We start from the raw sequence: 18,209 nt of genomic DNA, 5'->3' as shown, positions 1-18,209 counted from the left end.
AATAATTAAATTAAGAGAGAGAAATATATATATATTAGGAAAGAAATTATATATATATATATATATATATATATATATATATATATAATTATTTGGAATATAATTATTTGGAGAGAGAAAATAATTAAGATAAATAATTATTAGGAAAGAGAAATTACCTTATTTGTTAATGATTGTGGAGAGAGCGTGTATTACACCTCAACCATTTTAAATTAAGTGTTATTAGATATATATAGATCAGTGATTTGTGCCTCTAAATAGTTTAAATGCAAAACTTTTAAAACACAAAAGTTGTTCATAATTTTCTTGAAAAATCTTTAAACTTATTTGAGAGAAAATATCAAATCACATTAAATTTTGTTTTTAATTGAAAACTTGATGTTCTATTCAATTAAATTTTTGAAAGAAAAAAAAAATAACTAAAAAATGATTCATACACGAAAACATAAAACATGAAAAATTTTCCAAACAAAGTTTTGTTAGTAGTAAAAGTCATCTTTTTAAGTCCATTTGAAAGGAAAATGCAAATCAAATGTTCATTTTTTGAGTATCAAAATATGAAATTGTTAAGCTTCATGTTTCAATTAATTTGAACTAGTTTGTGAGCACACTATTATTGTCAACATATTATTTTATTTTTTTCAAAAGTTGAGCTCGAACAACTCAATTAGTGTAGACTTTCAACAAAAATTCATATCAAGCATTTAAACAAACACTTATATTTGTTTTTTTATCCTTGTAGACTCTCATTTTAACCTTTGATATATATATATATATATATATATATATATAATTAATAAATTTATTTTTAATTACAAACTAACAGTTCGGAATTAACATCTAATAATAGTTAATTCAGACTTTAAATTAATTATTAAAAATATGGAATAATTAAATATAATCTGCTTTTTATAATCAAGAGTGATAGAGTGGGGGAATTTAGTGAGGGAATTTGGTGAGGGAATGACTCATCACCTTCATTGGTTGGAAAATGTAAAAGTGGAAGGAAAGAGAAATAAGAGAAAAATTATTTGATTTTTTCAGCGAATAAGATTATGCCACGTCATTCTCTTATCAAATTCCCTCACCTAATCATTTCTCTTCTAAAATATTAGAATTGTCAAATTGAACACCTTGTAGTACAAATTGAGATTTTGATATTTTCTTTTATACCTAACAAAGACTTATTATTATTAAATTTATACAAATAAATATTTTAATAATTTTAAATATCATTAACATATTATGTATGTGATTTTTATAAATAAATAAACAAAATATACATTACTAATTTAACAAACGAGTTTCAACTATTCGAACAAGAAGCAAAGGCTAAAGAGTTACGGGCAGACAGAGCAAGAGAATATTATAAAAGATGTTGACCTAGTTAATTCTTTCAAATGAAATGGGCTCAAAGAAATAAATGAAAGCCCAATTAATTAAATCCACAAGGCCCAAGAAAACCTGAAAGACTCAGCTGTTCTTCTTTGTTTGCACTCTGTCCATGGAAGCTCTGAAAGCACTCAAAGGCCAGTAGTAGGACGGAAGGGGCTCCTCTTTCAAGCTAATTTCGTGCTGATTACGATTATGGCATACCATCATCAAAAAGATCGTTCCTTTCCTCTACCCTAGTTTTCTTTTCTTGGCCAGTTCCTGAATTAATAATGACGGTAAGTATTATCATTCTTTATCTTCTTCTGCTTGTTTATACAATTCAGCCTGATTGTAATCGAATTGTATTTGGTGCATTGCTTCATCGTTAATGGAGTAATCCATACCTGAAAACTATGTGTTCGATGAAATGTCACTTAGAGCTGCATTCTCATTGCAATGTATTAATTAACATGTTCTTGTTCCTCTAGTTGTTTTTATACAGAAAAGGCAACAGCATCTTCAAAATGAGATCAATTGTAGTAAATTCAACAAGTTTCTTCAACACGAGATCATCATCTTCATCGTCCACTCCAACCATCCTTAAAATCGGGGAAATTTTTCGAGAATCAAGGACTTTTTCAGATGATGATATCCTGCAATATTCAAGGCTGAGCTTTGACAGAAACCCTCTGCATTTTGATGTTGATTGCGCCAGAAGTGCTGGGTTTGAAGATCGATTGGTTCCTGGAATACTCGTTGCTTCTCTCTTTCCCAGGATTATAGCCACTCAATTTGTAAGTGCTTTCATAAGTCTGCAAAAATTATATTGAGAAATGCTCATGTATGTGTATTTTGTAGCCAGGAGCTCTGTATGTATCACAAAACTTGAAATTTCAGTTACCTATCTATGTTGGGGAAGAAATCATAGGTGAAGTAGAAACAACTCATATAAGACCTTTCAAGGATAAGTACCTGTAGGTCATTAGATACTTCAACTCTAAATGAAATGAAATGAAATGAAGATTTCAATATTTTTAGCTTATTTACTTCTGTTTTTTTGTTTGCAGGGCAAAATTCGTAACGAAATGTTACAAAGATGGTGGCAGAATCGTTATAGATGGAGATGCCAAGGCTCTGTTAACAAGTCTATCCCTGAAGGGAGAATCATGCACAAGGCCGGAATAAGCATTAGAGCTCAAATCTTGCTCGATTATTCGTTTGCGTGTGGGGGGGGATTGTTGTGCATTTTACAAGTGTAACTGGAAAATGTTTAACCTCATCTTTCTCTGTAGCAGTGTAAAGAAGTTACTACTCCTTCAATATCTATTCACTGTATAATATTTAGATACTTTTGGTGTATAAGTTGTGGCTGCCTAAGTTACACCTTCAATTGCCTTCCTGAATTTGTTTAAGTGTATCACACAATCAAGCACCATCTGATCCCAAAAGAGCAATTCCAAGTGTGTTTAATTCAAACCAAGTTTAAATTTCAAAAACTCATTATAATGTATTTCTGCTTGTCAAACATAAACAAAAAAAAGTAAGAAAGGTGCTTGAATTTGGTAAAGAGTAAAAAACTAATGCCATAAATATTATTATTCCTTTCTCAAAAGTCAAAACAGCTTACAACAAAATTCAGGGGCAATCAATCGCACACTCATTGACAATATTCAGCCTTAGCCTAGCCTAGCTAACAAGCATAATGGTTACACATGATTTGTTTTCATTGGTCTTTCACTCAACCCTCAAAAGGGGCAGCATTACTATTTTATTAGACAGTAAGTCCTTGTGGAGCAGCAGCTACACCAGCCTTAGGCTTAGGCTTCTCTACTACAATGGCTTGAGTGGTGAGTACCATTCCCGCCACAGAAGCAGCATTCTGCAAAGCACATCTAGTAACCTTAGCCGGGTCTATAACTCCAGCTTCGACAAGATTCTCGTATGTGTCTGTCATTGCATTATATCCAATCTCCCACTCGCTTTCCTTCACTTTCTCCACAACCACCTCTCCTTCAACTCCAGCATTCTGTGCTATCAAAGCTGCTGGAGCCACCAATGCCTGCCATAACATACATAGAACACCTTTTATCCTATAATCCATAATCAGCCTATTCAAAATTACTTTTTAGATCATTATTGTGATTTTAAGAAACATAAAAAAATGTAGATTTTTTAGATCATATTAAAAGAGAGTTAGGTAACACAAAACAACTCATATTACCTTCTGCACAATATCAGCTCCAAGCTTTTCCTCTGCATCTTCAAGAGTCTCTCTAATAGCAGGTACATAAGTCGAGAGATGGACTAAAGCAGCACCACCACCAGGGACAATCCCTTCCTCAATGGCAGCAAATGTGGCATTCTTGGCATCCTCAATTCGAAGCTTACGGTCCTCTAGTTCAGCTTCAGTTGCAGCCCCAACCTTTATGACAGCAACTCCTCCAGCTAATTTGGCAATTCTTTCTGCTAGTTTCTCCGAATCGTATATGGAGTCTGTTGCTAACAACTCGTTCTTAATCTGGGCAACCCTAGACTGTATTTCATCCTTGGTTGCTGCATCAGCAATTATGGTTGTGGAGTCTTTGGTGATTGTCACCTTCCTTGCCACTCCAAGTTGCTCAACTGTTGTGTTCTCAATTAACAAACCCAAGTCGCTAGCTTGATATTCGGCTCCTGATGAAATCCAAAAACATATCAGAAAGTATAACCAAACAATATAGATGCATTAATAAAACAAGAAACTCTGTAAGGGCTGCATTTGATAAAACTGAAATTAAGTACCTGTCACAATAGCAATATCTTGTAGTAGAGCTTTTCTCCTCTCACCAAAACCGGGAGCTTTGATGGCGGCAACATTTACGATACCCCTAAGCTTATTCACAACAAGTGTTGCCAAAGCCTCCCCAGTGATATCTTCTGCAATAATTAACAAAGGAGACCGCAATTGGGTGGTCTTCTCCAGTAGAGGAATTATATCTTTAATGGCTGAGATCTTCTGATCTGTGACCAATACTCTAGCATTCTCAAACTCGACAAGTAACTTCTCAGGATTCGTAACAAATTGAGGTGAGATATATCCCCTGTCAATCTGGAAACCACAAGCATGTCAAAAATGGAGACTATAGAGACTGACAATTAATTGATAAATTCAGGATCCAAACCTCCATTCCTTCTTCTACGTCCACTGTTGTTTCAAAGGATGACGATGATTCAATGGAAAGGACACCATCAGGTCCAACTTTATCAATAGCATCAGCAACCATAGTCCCGATAGCATCGTCATTCCCGGCAGAGATAGAAGCAATGGCTGAATGTAATGAAAATGTTTCATTAAGATTATTGAAAGGATATCAGAAAAAAGAGAATCGATTGGAACAAAAAACTTTACCTTTAATATCTTCACGTCCCTTGACAGGTCTGGCTTTCTTCTCGAGCTCTTCAACCAATGCTTGAATAGTCTTGTCAATTCCTTTCTTTATTGAAACTGGGTTTGCACCAGAGGTGACACTTAACAAGCCCAGTTTAATAATTTCTCTTGCAAGTACTGAAGCGGTTGTTGTTCCATCACCAGCTGAGTCATTTGTTTTGCTTGCGACCTTTTGTCAAACCAGTAATCGTATCAAATAGAAAATTACCAAAAGCGTAGATATTTTCAAGGTATGCCAACAGGAAAGTAAGACAAACCTCTCTAATCAAGGCTGCACCAGCATTCTCCATTGGGTCGGGTAGCTCAATCGCCCTAGCAATGGTCACACCATCATTAACCACCTTTGGGGTTCCAAATTCATCAAGAACAACGTTCCTTCCTGTCAAAGAAACGATTTTACTGTTAGCAAAACCCCCTTCATGAGCATAGACTTAAACCCATGTGGGAAACCAACCAAGATTAGTCATTTATACTGTAAATGTGTAGAAATATGAAGGCAAAGGTGGAATTCAAAAGAAGGTGAAAATTTTGACCTCTAGGACCAAGAGTAAGGCCGACAGCATCTGCAAGCTTGTCGATGCCAGCTTGTAGAGCAGAACGAGAGCTCTGTCCGAAAGCAATATCCTTTGCAGAAGCTCGCACAACCAATCCTCCTGCGGGAGCCGAAAATCTCTTGTAATTCAATTTCTGCCCTGGCCTTCTGCTCAACACACCACTCTTCCTCAAACTACCCTGCGAAAACAATACAGACCTTGTAAGCAAACCAAAACGTACAATCAGAGGCATGTAGTTTTGGAGAGTAAGTACCTGTTTGGGAGAAGAGAGGTAAGCGGTAGAGAGAGCATTTGCAGACGCCATTTCTTGTGAGTTATGGCCGAGTAAAATGGGAGAGAATGGCGGATAAGGATGAGCAGATGCTATTGAAGGATGTATTATTGTAGCTAAGGTTTGGAAAGTTAGGGCTGCAGGCAAAGTTTTGTTTGTACTACTATTAAGATGAGCGTAGGACTACAGAAGTACTGAGGAAGTTCCAGAAGCTTCACCGAGTTTTAGAACCGTTAGACTTTAGTGAGAGAGAGGCCGGCTTTGTTGGGCCAATCGCCGATAATAGGTGTGGTGGGTTTTATTCCAAATTTGGCCCATCTAAAACTCAAGCCCCTTTTTCTAAAATTCATTTTTAAATAATTTAAGATAACATATTTAATTCAAAAATAATGTTATTTATATAGAAAATAAGTTACTTGTTTTTAATTTAGGACGTTACCATTGCCTTAAATCTAATTTTGAGATATTTGATTTCTTGAACCATAAGTTTTTTAAAAAAAAATTATATATATATATATATATATATGATAAATTAAATTTAAACTTATTGTACAATTTGATTTAGGAAATAAATTTTCGATAACAAATGATGACGTAATAGTATAATGTGTAGGGATGACAATGGGCCGGTTCTGGACGGAGAATGCATTTATTATTTTCGTCTCGTTTTTATTTTGGAGATTTTTTAATCTTATTCCCGTCCGTTCGGTTTCAGGGATCCCGAGGTGCACCTTTTATAAAATATTTCTAAAAAATTATACAATAAAATTATATAAATGAATTTTTTAATATAATATATATTGAAATATATTGAAATTTTATATTATTATAAAAAAAAATAAACTTACCACTCTTATAAAATATAGTGAATAAATAAAAATTATTAATTTTATATATTTAATTGTGTTTATAGTGTTCGGAGCAAAATCGAGGTGAAATTAAAAGGGTCAGGGCGGAGGAAACAAATATCATCCATATTCCATCCCCGTTCAGTTTCAAAGAAAACCGCCCTAAACAGAATAATTCGGTTCAATTAAGTTCACGAGGCACGGTTTCAAATTAACATCCTGAATAATGTGGCAACAATTTTAAGTTATGATTAAAAAAACATGTTTCATTCTTCCTCTTCACTCTTAATTCTCTCAAGTTCACTCATAGTCTCGTTCTTTCCCTCATTCTTATATAAAATTACTTATCTCTCAAACTCTAATTAAATTTACAATCAAGTTCAATTTGTAATGGAGAAAAATATTATTGTCGATTTACTTAAACAATAATTTTACTAACGATTAATTATTTGTAACATAAGCCTTACTGAAATTATCCAAATCCGGTGAGAAAACTGATGACAGTGTCAATCGCGTGACGACGGAGCAAATCGGTAGGTATTAAGAAGTTGGGGGCAACATAAGGAAGAGAACTACATATTGCTTACATATATAACAATTATTATCGCTCTCGTATGCTACTTCGCTTGTTCATATTGAAAACGGATTTTTTAGTGTGACTTAAAGTTGTCACATCATATTGATACATCATATTAACACCCCAGCGATGGTCATCGAAAATTTGGCCCGAGGTAAATAAATGTATTATTTTGATATTTTAAAACACGAGGGGGTAAAATGTATATTTTCTAAATAATTGGATACTAAGTGTCTTTATCCTTAAATTTATTAAAAAAAAATTAATAAAATTTGTTTAGCTTAAGAAGTATTAATCTTAAGGAAGAATGTCGATTTTATTTATAAAGTTGGAGCGATGTGTCAATTTTATTTACAAAGTAGCAAAATTATATTTTTGTATATAAAGCTGTCAATAAATGTAAAAAATAAATAAGATAACAGAAAGTATATAACGGGTTATATTTGTATTCACGTGGCATTCACTTATTTATATTTATATTTATATATATATATATATATATATATATATATAAAAGTTATTTTTCTTTTTTATTCAAACGAACCTAGCTCAGTAAGTAAATAATTAAAATTACCTTGTCTTTTTTTTTACAGAACTAACTTACCTTCATTCCTCACTTCACTAGCAACCGCCATCGTCGCAACCCTAATATGGACGGACGTGAATAAATGTTAGTTTTATCCTACATATTTACGGAAACCTGAAACTTCACGTTTGAGGGTCTTTTGGACAAGCAATTTTTGTTCAGGAATTGTTCTCTTAAATCTTGTTGTTTGCTGCCAAATTCGAATTCTTTCTTAAACTTTTATAGTTCTTCCTCTTATAGATGTTCTAGACGGTGGTTGCGATGATTAATAATAACTCGATAGATGTCTTCTTGAGTCTTGATGTTATTTTTGTTTTTTGTATTGAAGTTGTTTTGAACTTTTTTCCTTTGATGGTTTTGAACTGAAGATGAAAACATATGCATATCCATTCCCGTGAGTCTGGTCACGACACTTGGAGTTGTCCTTATGGTGTTTGATGGTGTCCTTATGGTGTTTGATATTCTATTATTGTTTATATGTTGACGAATTTCTTCTTCATTAAATCATCTTCCTCTCTATGAATATTTGATCATTTATGTTTAAATTCATGTTTAAACAATTCATACTAGTCCTGAAAAAAGAAAAAAAAATTGCTACTACTGCTAAAGGAGTAAATTTCTCATGCTTCACTTTTGCATTTTTTTAATAAATTAATTGTTATTATTGTAATGGGATAATATTGAGTTTAGTGGTTAATGAGATTATTTTTAAATTTATAGTTACTGAGTTTAAGAGTCTACTTTGGGATATTTTTAAGCAAAACAAATGAAAAACATTTTGTCGGAGTAAGTATCTTCTTTTTCAGGTTAATTTTAACGAGTTTATTATTAGTTGTGAATGATATAGAGTGATTTTTGGGTTTTTCAGTGGTGACATGATTGTATGGTAGAGAAGTCATACAATATCTAAACCTGAAATTGAATATGTTATTAGCTCATCTCAAATTTGTCGTCTAATAGTAAACTCGTTAAAATTAATCTGAAAAAAGAGTTACCTCATTCCTGTAAAATGTTTTTCATTTGTTTTGCCTGAGATATCTCAAAAGGTAGACCCTTAAACTCAATAGCTATCAAATATCATCTCATAATCCCTAAACTTAATATCATCCCATACAATAATAATAATTAACTTATTAAAAAAAACGCAGCAGTGAAGCATGAGAGATTTACTCCTTAAGTAGTAATAGTAGCAGTACTTTCTCTCTTTTATATGTTTCATTTTTTCAGTACTCGTATGAACTGTGTTAACACGAATGTTCAAAGATTCATAGAGAGGAAGATGATTCAATGAAGAAGAAATTCGTTAACAGAGAAACAACAACAAACAATAATAAAGTATCAAACACCTAACTCCAAGTGCTCCAAGTGTTGTGAACAGACTCATGTGAATGAATATGGATATGTTTCATCTTCAGTTCAAAATACCATAAAAGGGAACAAGTTCAACACCAAAAAGGAAAATAACATCAAGACTCAAGAAGACATCCATCGAGTTATTATTATCATCGCAAATCGCAACCACCGTCCAGAACATCCATAAGAGAAAGAACTGCAATAATTTAAGAAAGAATTTGAATCTTGATAGCAAACGACAAAATTTAAGAGAACAGTTCCTGAACAAAAATTGTTTGCCCAAGAAACCTTCAAACATGAGGATTCAGTTTTATGTAACTAAGTAGGATAAAATTACTCTTTCTTTGTCCGTACATATTAGGGTTGCGGCGAAAGTCGCGATGGACCAACTACTATCGCGGTCAGAAAATGTTTACAACAGCTGTTGCTGGAATAGTTCGGCGCGTGGCTATTTTACACTTTATAAATAAAATTGACATATCGCTCAAATTTTGTAAACAAAATTGATATTTTTCCAAAAAAAAATATATATAAGTAAAATTTTAACATTATATTTAAGTTTTCTTATATAATATACTCAACTTAACTAAATATTGAATTATGAGAATAAAAGGAAAAGAAAATGAAGAATGAGATAAAAAAAAAATGAACCAATTTTATTTACAAAAGAAAAGGGAAATTTTTTTGTTATTTTTTTGAGTGCTAAATTGCCCACATCATTCCCTATTCCAAGTTCTATAAAATTAAAATTGTACACAAATAACTATTTCTTACATTAACAAAAATGATTTATTTAATATTATTAGTTTTGAAATGTATAATTAGATGAGTAAATATAAAAATAAAATGATTATATATGAAGAATTGAAGTGAGTTTGGGTAGGAAAACATAGGGTTAAAAGAGTGAGAATTTAAATGGTGTGGAGGAGGGAGAGGATGGTAGTTTGATGTTTAAATATGTACGTTCTCCATTTCTTCTTCCTATTTCATCTCCCCGCCATCGAGTTTCTTTCGATAAACAACCAGTTTTCTTCGCAAGCAATCACTAGCTTCGCTCCACCATACGCACATTTCTCTCTCTCTCTCTCACGACTTCATGAGACTCTCTCTCTCTTCTCTTTCCTCTCCATCAGGACCCAGGCGAAACTGTTCTTACTTCGCGTTCCTATCTGCATGTCCATATTCATAATGAGCAGAAAGAAGTTCCATCTTCCTATTATATATGTTACCGCATTCATTCTCATTGTTTTGCTCCGTTTATCCGGGAGAGTCACCTCTACTGACGATTACGCCGATCCACGGACGGGTGATACGGAACCAGCAGCGGATACAGGCGCGGAGGCTGGGACAGAGCCAGGCACGGGGACAGGTGCGGAGGCTGGCACGGGGACAGGCGCCGAGGCTGGCACGGGGACAGGCGCCGAGGCTGGGACGGATACAGGCACGGAGGCAGGGACGGAGGCGGGGACGGATGCTGATGCGGGGACTGAGGCGGACGCGGGAGGCGAGGAGGATGCGGGGACGGATGACGAGGAAGGGACGGACGAAGAGTCGAATCAGCCGGCTAACCCTGCTGCCGTTCAGCTCCTAACACAGATGTTGTTTGTACAATTTAGAAACATGAGTACATTTCTTGGCCCCGACATACGCAGTAAATTGGATTTCTGCATCAAGGATGTGTAAGTTGACGTTGATTTAATTAATGCAAGTTGTGGAGATCATCAAAAAAATTTTGTGTTACTGAAGTATTTTTCCCAAACCTTTTGTAGAGATGCAGAATGGAATTACGCTTTCAATTTCTCCTCGGATCCTCAATTCATGTCTAATTGCATACAGAAAACGAAAGGTATGAATGATTACACCATAAGTTTAGCACATGAGTTAACTAGGATGGGAATCATACCTCGAATGGAGAAATCTGTCATGTGTTTCCTTGTTCTTGTCATGTGAATTATGAACCCTCGATCTATTTTCTTCAATATCTTCTGTTTGTTGGTACATAAACAGGAGATGTCATGCAACGAATCTGCACTGCAGCAGAAGTACGGTTCTACTTCAGCAGCTTCCTTGATGGTGGCAATAAGAATTTTTTGAAGCCCAACAAGAACTGCAATTTATCGGCATATGTTTCAGGTTGCGAGCCTGGGTGGGCTTGTAGTGTTGGAAAGAATAAAAAAGTTGACCTAAAAAATTCCAAGGATGTGCCTTTTAGATCCCTTGCCTGTCAACCTTGTTGTGAAGGTTTCTTCTGTCCGCATGGTATTACTTGTATGATACGTAAGTATGCCAAACACTAAAACTGTCACCTTTGAATTCATTGTTTTTGTATATTGCTTCCTGTTGGTGACTTCTTAATTTGTGAAACCTGCATTTTAAAATGTCTAGCGTCAATTGAGCTCATTCAAAAGCGGAAAGTATGAATCTCATAATGTCAATAATTTCTAGCCTCATTTTGATACTGCTCTCTTTCCAATTTTGTCATCACCTTCTTCTTTTGATCTAGTTTTTTCCCTTTGTTTATAGAACATGAAACATTAGATACTTCCTTAGTTTCATTTTTGTTACTTTTCTAACTTGTATGTTTTTTTTATGAAGCTTGTCCATTAGGTTCTTATTGTCCTCTTGCCACTCTAAACAAAACTTCTGGTGTATGTGACCCGTAAGATTCTTCTCCTTGGCATGATTATCTTGTAATACTTTTTATTATTATTATTATTCATGGAAAAAGTAAAACTGATTGACACAAAATTTCCAGGTACCATTATCAGCTTCCTCAAGGACAGGCAAATCATACCTGTGGTGGAGCAGATATGTGGGCTGATATCATGAGCAGAAGAGAGGTATTCTGTTCAGCAGGATCATACTGTCCGACTACTATCAAAAAAGTTCCTTGCAGTAGGGGGTATTGTTGTTATTCCAGAACTTGTATTTGTCAGTAGTAACATATATTCTGTATTCCTCTATTTGATGGTTATTGTCAACCTTGTTAATTATAATGTTTGAACTAGTGTTGTTTCTTCATTACTGATTATCACCTTTTTTCTTATGCCAGGCATTACTGCAGGACTGGTTCTACAACCCAAACAAGTTAGTTTCCTTCACATACAATAATGCGATTTATTTTTTATTGTATTTCCTCCTATGGTAATTGTGAAGGTTTAATTTGCACTTTTATGTAGTTATTGACGAATAAATTGGAGGATCGTGTGATAAATAGACAGTTTAGTGAATTTCTAGAATCATACTTTAATGAGCTGCTTGATGTGTATGGGGCAGGATTCTGGGACAGATATCACAATGCATAAATTGTTACTCACTTCTGGTTAAGAAAGCAAAACTAGTTCATTTTAGTTTATCCTTCTTTCGTGATCAAAATTGGGCATTACATTCTATGGAACGACTTTAGCTTATTCTACTAACATAGATATATCCTAACTTAATAATAAACCTTTAGCTAGAAATAAGGAACGCCTTCATATCTTTAGGAGGGAAATGTAACGATAGATAGGAGGGTAATGTGTCGATCATGTGAAACCTGTGTTTGTTGTTGACTCATCCAAAGCTTTGATAACCACATGCCTACTTCTATCTAGCCATTCAAACCCCTAATATATGTACAGTATGACTAACCTCATTAGATACTTACACTTTTTTTTATTATAAATACTTTCCAAAGACAAAATCACTTCTCCCAAAATGAACAATCAACCTCTAAGTAGATGTGGCATATGTGTATTTCACAAATTGCAGTTTGGCTGCAATACTCCTCCATGTTATATCTTACTTTGTAATTGTAGTTGTTTCTTGCTCATCCTACATAGTTTCTTGGAAATTAATAGAAGTGAAATTAACAGAATAGCTATTTTCTATCGTTATGTTTTTCCCATTTCCTTACTTTTGGTTTACTCTACTTATTTTGAGCCGATGGCTTGAATAATATCCTTCATGTGGATGGCTTTGTAGATTGCTTTCATTTGGCTACTTGTGAAGAAAAAACTGAAAATCAGAATATTACTGCGTATGGAATCCTCATCTTTGTAAGTGATCACCTCTAGCTTATATCTTTGAAGCATGTATTGACTTGGAACTAATTTGCTAGCATTTATCTTATCTTATTCCAAGAAAGTAATTTATAGATGATCTATTATCTCTTCATGATCTAGGTGGGGTTGGTACTGTTGATGCTCATTGTATACAACTGTTCTGACCAAGTTATGAGCACTAGAGAGAAGAAAAGAGAACAATCCAGAGAAGCTGCTGCAAGAAGTGCAAAAGAAACTGTACAAGCCCGTGAACACTGGAAATCTGCAAAAGATGTTGCCAAAAAGGGTGCAATTGGACTCCAAAGTTCATTATCACGAACTTTTTCGAAAAAAAAATCAATGAAATCCCAAGAGTTTAAAGGAACAGGCCAAGCAAAACCCGGAACAGATGCAGCTTTGGCATCAATGCCTGCATCTCATCAGGCCAAGGGAAGTGACCTAACAAAAATGATTCATGAGATTGATGAAGATCCAAATAACCATGATGGCTTTCATGTGGAGATTGGAGATAAACACATGAAAAAGGCACCAAAAGGTAAAGATCTGCATACTCGCAGCTCCATTTTTAGGTATGCCTATGGTCAGATTGAGAAGGAAAAAGCTCTACAGGAGCAAAATATGAACTTATCCTTCTCGGGACTCATTTCATTGGCCTCTGACAATGACGATAGAAAGAGGCCTACAATTGAGGTTGATTTCAAAGATTTGACACTTACTTTAAAAGGAACAAACAGGCAGATCATGAGATGTGTTACTGGGAAAATTATGCCTGGCCGTGTTTCTGCTGTCATGGGCCCATCTGGGGCAGGAAAAACTACGTTCCTTTCAGCCTTAGCTGGAAAAGCAACTGGGTGCACAAGAACTGGTCAGATTCTTATCAATGGAAAGCCGGATTCAATTCATTCTTACAAGAAAATTATTGGGTTTGTGCCTCAGGATGATATAGTGCATGGGAATCTAACAGTAGAGGAAAATCTCTGGTTCAGCGCCAGATGCAGGTATCTTTATAATCTTGTTGCCACTATGAGTTTTTTTTATCTCTTCTTTACACATGGCTGCTTTAGTTTAAACTCGCTCTAGATTTTCATGAAATTGGGTTAGATAGGATTAGATTGCGTGAAACTAAAAATGTAGAAAATAATGAAATTACACTCCTTCACTTATAAACAGATAATGAGCCGTGATCCGATGAGGCGCGAACCGTCCTTCCCTGATTAATGATTCATCTGTTATGCTCGACCCAGATGTGTCAAACAAATGATGTTACCTAACATAGACATACCTCAATCCCAATCAAATATTATTATGAGATATTTTTCTAATGTTATTATATTATATAATGTCCAATATTCCAACATTCCTAGTGGAATTTGTTTGATCACATAAAAATCATTGATGCTACTTCCTAATATTTAGTGAAAAAAAAGCACTAAAAAAATTTACTCATTCGAAAAAAAAAAAAAAAAAAGTCTGTAAAATGAATCACTTCCTAATATCATAGCTGACCCTTCATAGATTCGTTTTTGCTCTCTTTCTGATCTTGTCATCTCCTTCTTAGATCTGTTTTTTTTGTCCTAATCCTTGATGGCGCTTTCAATACATCTAGCGGCTTTGCCCAATACCCACTCATATTTTTTTCATTTTTCCCATTACACTGTTTCTTGTTTTTCTTACTGTTTTGATATAGTTTTGACATATCTTTTTGTCCATAGACTTCCAGCTGATCTGCCTAAAATGGAAAAGGTTCTGGTTGTTGAAAGAGTTATAGAGTCTTTGGGATTGCAGTCTGTTCGAGATTCCATGGTGGGAACTGTAGAGCTGCGAGGAATATCTGGAGGTCAAAGGAAGCGAGTCAATGTTGGGTTAGAAATGGTTATGGAACCTTCCCTTTTAATCTTAGACGAGCCAACTTCTGGTTTGGACAGTTCATCTTCACAATTACTTCTTAGAGCACTTCGTCGTGAAGCTATGGAAGGTGTAAATATTTGCATGGTTCTTCACCAACCGAGGTAATGCCTTTGACCTCGTGTCTTCCCAATTTCCTGGCAAACTTGTCACGTTAATTATTAGAAAGAAAGTATTTAATGAATACCTGATCAAATTATATATTTTTGTTCCTTGTTCAGCTATACCTTGTTCCAGATGTTCGATGACTTGATACTTCTAGCTAAAGGTGGTCTAACCGCTTATCATGGATCAGTAAAAAAGGTGGAAGAGTACTTTGCGGGCATTGGTGTTGTTGTACCAGAGCGTATTAATCCTCCAGATCATTTCATAGACTTTCTTGAGGGTGTTGTAAAGCCAAGTGCAGGTTCCAACATACATTTTAAGGAGCTTCCACTTAGATGGATGCTTCACAATGGCTATTCAGTACCTCCTGATATGTTAAATACGGCTGGAGCTCAAGCAGCCGGGGAAGATTCAGCTCATGGAAGTTCGTTATCTGCTGCCACCACAGAGGGCCATTCTTTTGTTGGTGATTTAGTGAAGGACTTAAAAGTTCAAATGGAGTTGAAGAAAGACTATATACTTCATAACTTCTTAAGGTCAACCGATCTGTCTAACCGCACTACTCCAAGTGTGTTTGAGCAATACAGATACTTTATTGGAAGGTGAATTCTGGTTTTTAATTTATGTATTTATACTCCTTCTTAAATGTCTTGTTACATATACCAGGCTTGGAAAGCAACGGATGCGTGAAGTGAGAACACAGGCAGTAGATTTTCTAATTTTATTATTGGCTGGAATATGTTTGGGAACTCTTGCTAAAGTGAGCGACGAAACATTCGGGGCAACTGGATACACCTATACTGTTATTGCAGTTTGTAAGTATAAATAACATTTGAATTGATATTAATTTTCTGAATGTGTGTATTTAATGATAACTTGGGTTTCAGCTCTTCTGAGTGGAATTTCAGCATTGAGGTCATTTTCTTTGGATAAATTACACTATTGGAGAGAAAGTGCTGCCGGTATAAGCAGCCTGGCTTACTTCATGGCGAAAGATGCAGTCGATCTCCCAAATACAATTTTGAAACCTTTGGTGTATCTTTCAATGTTCTACTTTTTCAACAATCCAAGATCTTCCTTCTTCGACAATTACATTGTTTGTGTTTGTCTGGTTTACTGTGTCAATGGAATAGCTTATGCATTTGCAATATACCTCCAACCAGGAACAGCCCAACTGGTTAGCTCTTTTCTTTTTTTTACCACATCATTCAAATTGTCTTGATTTGAAAAATAACCGCCTTTCAATATTTTTGTTGTTGTTGCAGTGTTCGGTTCTTGTTCCTGTTGTGTTAACTCTTATAGCAAACCAAACCGATCCTGGTGATTTCCTAAAGAGACTACAAGACATTTGTTATACCAAGTGGGCATTGGAGGCATTTGTCGTGGCAAACGTTGAAAAGTTTGTAGCAGTTATCTATGTTTGATTGTTTGTTTGTTTGTTTTTCACAGTTTAAGATGTATACTGGTCTGTTTGTTATCTGCAGGTACTCTGGAGTATGGCTGGTAACAAGATGTGGTTCACTGATGAGCAGCAACTATAAGCTGGATGATTGGGTTCCTTGCTTAATATACTTAATCCTTGCTGGCATAGCTGCTAGGGCAATAGCCTTCTTTTGCTTAGTCACCTTCCAGAAGAAATGATCATAATCCTTAATTCTTCATATATATAATATTAGGTTGCTCTTTGTACCCCTTTGTAAAGGTTGCTTAAAAAGGGGTAAACAAATGCATTAGGGTGGAAATTAAAGTAAAAAACAAAAAGCCTTATACATATATATTGTTGTAATTGTTGTATATGTAGAGGTTAGTTAGATTGCATGTTTTTCAATCTCTCAGAATAATTATACTACTTTATTTGTATGTATTTTTGTATATCATGTACGAAAGAATCAAGACCAAATTAAAATTCTAGAGTACTATTTTTTTTTTTAATCACATCTTACTCTAAATTATGAATGTTATTTCATATATTTTTGTTGTGGATAGAATACTATATAGGTATAGATTTTAATGTAAGTAAATATAGTTTAAAATTTATCTCTAATCATCTTAAGCTTAATTTATTAATTAGGACTATGACGATGTGTTAGTTATTCTTTAATTCTAAAAAATGATTAATTAACTTTATAATAGTATTTTAATTATTATTTTATAATATATTTTGTATTTAATTCTGGTCTCTAACAAAGTACAAATTCACCAAAAATTGAGTTTAGTTTGTACTAAATTATTTACTATGATGTAGGGTTTGATTCAGTGAATTAGTTTGTTATTGGAAATATTAGTTAAAGTAATCAAATAGATATTATATTTCTTCAATTGTAAAATGAAATAATAAAAGAAATATATTGGTTAAGTTTGAATAATATATATATATATATATATATATATATATATATATATATATATATATATATAATATCTCTTCTATTTGCTTTCTCTGAGAAAAAGTTATAAGGAAATTGAAAAACATTAATTCTTTATTTTCTGATAATTTTTTTAACATGGAGGATTCCCTTGTAGATATTCTCACGTTCCCTTCTTGAAAAGACATTCATTCTTTTTAATACTAAAATTTGAGTTAAATTGTATTTTTTTTTTTATATTATTTAGTTGAGATAAATTTAAAATTTTAAATTTTTTATAATTTAAATAATACTCTCAATCTTGGGTGGAGTCATTTGTTGTATATATTTTTCGATTATGTTGATGATGTTTTCTCGAATATGTGTCCGTTCCATTTTTAACAGCAAATGAGACGAAATTATCGGATTTTGAATTATTTTTTATGTTTTTAATAATGAGTTATTTGATTTGATTTTTAATACTGGACTAGTTTGATTTTATCTTATTCTCAACATATCTTATTCAAGTATGTTTGATATAATCTTAACTTATTTAGCCCATTTTATTTATTTTTTATATTTATAATATTATTTAATAATAAATATTATATATATATATTAATTTAATTTTAAATATTAATAAATGAATTAAATTAAAAAATAGTATATATTTCAAAATAAATTATATTAATAGATTATTTTTTATATTTTTTTTTGTTAATATATAATTTTAAATATGAATAAATAACTTACATTAAAAAATAATATATTTTAAAATAAATGATATGAATAAAGAAAGTAATTTATTATTATATATATTT

The 18,209-nt window shown here is 33.6% G+C and overlaps 4 protein-coding genes across 4 annotated transcripts; 3 read left to right on the top strand and 1 right to left on the bottom strand.

Annotated features, from left to right (window-relative positions):
• The first annotated feature begins 1,511 nt into the window (after window positions 1–1,511).
• On the top strand, window positions 1,512–3,238 carry LOC124923669 ((R)-specific enoyl-CoA hydratase). Its single transcript, XM_047463635.1, has 4 exons — window positions 1,512–1,670; window positions 1,863–2,168; window positions 2,233–2,348; window positions 2,442–3,238. Exons 1-4 carry the CDS (start codon window positions 1,665–1,667, stop codon window positions 2,557–2,559), a joined length of 546 nt encoding a protein of 181 aa, XP_047319591.1. The 5' UTR covers window positions 1,512–1,664; the 3' UTR covers window positions 2,560–3,238.
• Window positions 2,914–5,786, bottom strand: LOC124923668 (ruBisCO large subunit-binding protein subunit alpha). The gene is made up of 8 exons (XM_047463634.1): window positions 5,609–5,786; window positions 5,335–5,533; window positions 5,059–5,180; window positions 4,763–4,970; window positions 4,536–4,681; window positions 4,156–4,462; window positions 3,596–4,047; window positions 2,914–3,433 (listed from the first exon to the last, which is right to left on the bottom strand). Exons 1-8 carry the CDS (start codon window positions 5,657–5,659, stop codon window positions 3,146–3,148), a joined length of 1,773 nt encoding a protein of 590 aa, XP_047319590.1. The 5' UTR covers window positions 5,660–5,786; the 3' UTR covers window positions 2,914–3,145.
• A 4,392-nt stretch (window positions 5,787–10,178) lies between these two features.
• Window positions 10,179–10,940, top strand: LOC124925023. The gene is made up of 2 exons (XM_047464999.1): window positions 10,179–10,669; window positions 10,760–10,940. Exons 1-2 carry the CDS (start codon window positions 10,179–10,181, stop codon window positions 10,938–10,940), a joined length of 672 nt encoding a protein of 223 aa, XP_047320955.1.
• Window positions 10,941–11,002: 62 nt separating this feature from the next.
• Window positions 11,003–16,506, top strand: LOC124926492 (ABC transporter G family member 28-like). The gene is made up of 11 exons (XM_047466726.1): window positions 11,003–11,267; window positions 11,586–11,649; window positions 11,746–11,892; window positions 12,043–12,077; window positions 12,954–13,027; window positions 13,154–14,031; window positions 14,746–15,042; window positions 15,160–15,645; window positions 15,710–15,858; window positions 15,931–16,220; window positions 16,309–16,506. Exons 1-11 carry the CDS (start codon window positions 11,006–11,008, stop codon window positions 16,465–16,467), a joined length of 2,841 nt encoding a protein of 946 aa, XP_047322682.1. The 5' UTR covers window positions 11,003–11,005; the 3' UTR covers window positions 16,468–16,506.
• The last annotated feature ends 1,703 nt before the right edge of the window (window positions 16,507–18,209 follow it).

This window comes from Impatiens glandulifera, chromosome 2 (assembly GCF_907164915.1).
Source record: "Impatiens glandulifera chromosome 2, dImpGla2.1, whole genome shotgun sequence".
NCBI classification, from domain to species: Eukaryota; Viridiplantae; Streptophyta; class Magnoliopsida; order Ericales; family Balsaminaceae; genus Impatiens; species Impatiens glandulifera.
The sequence above is the reverse complement of the archived record's forward strand: the minus strand, read 5'-3'. Positions and strand labels throughout refer to the sequence as shown.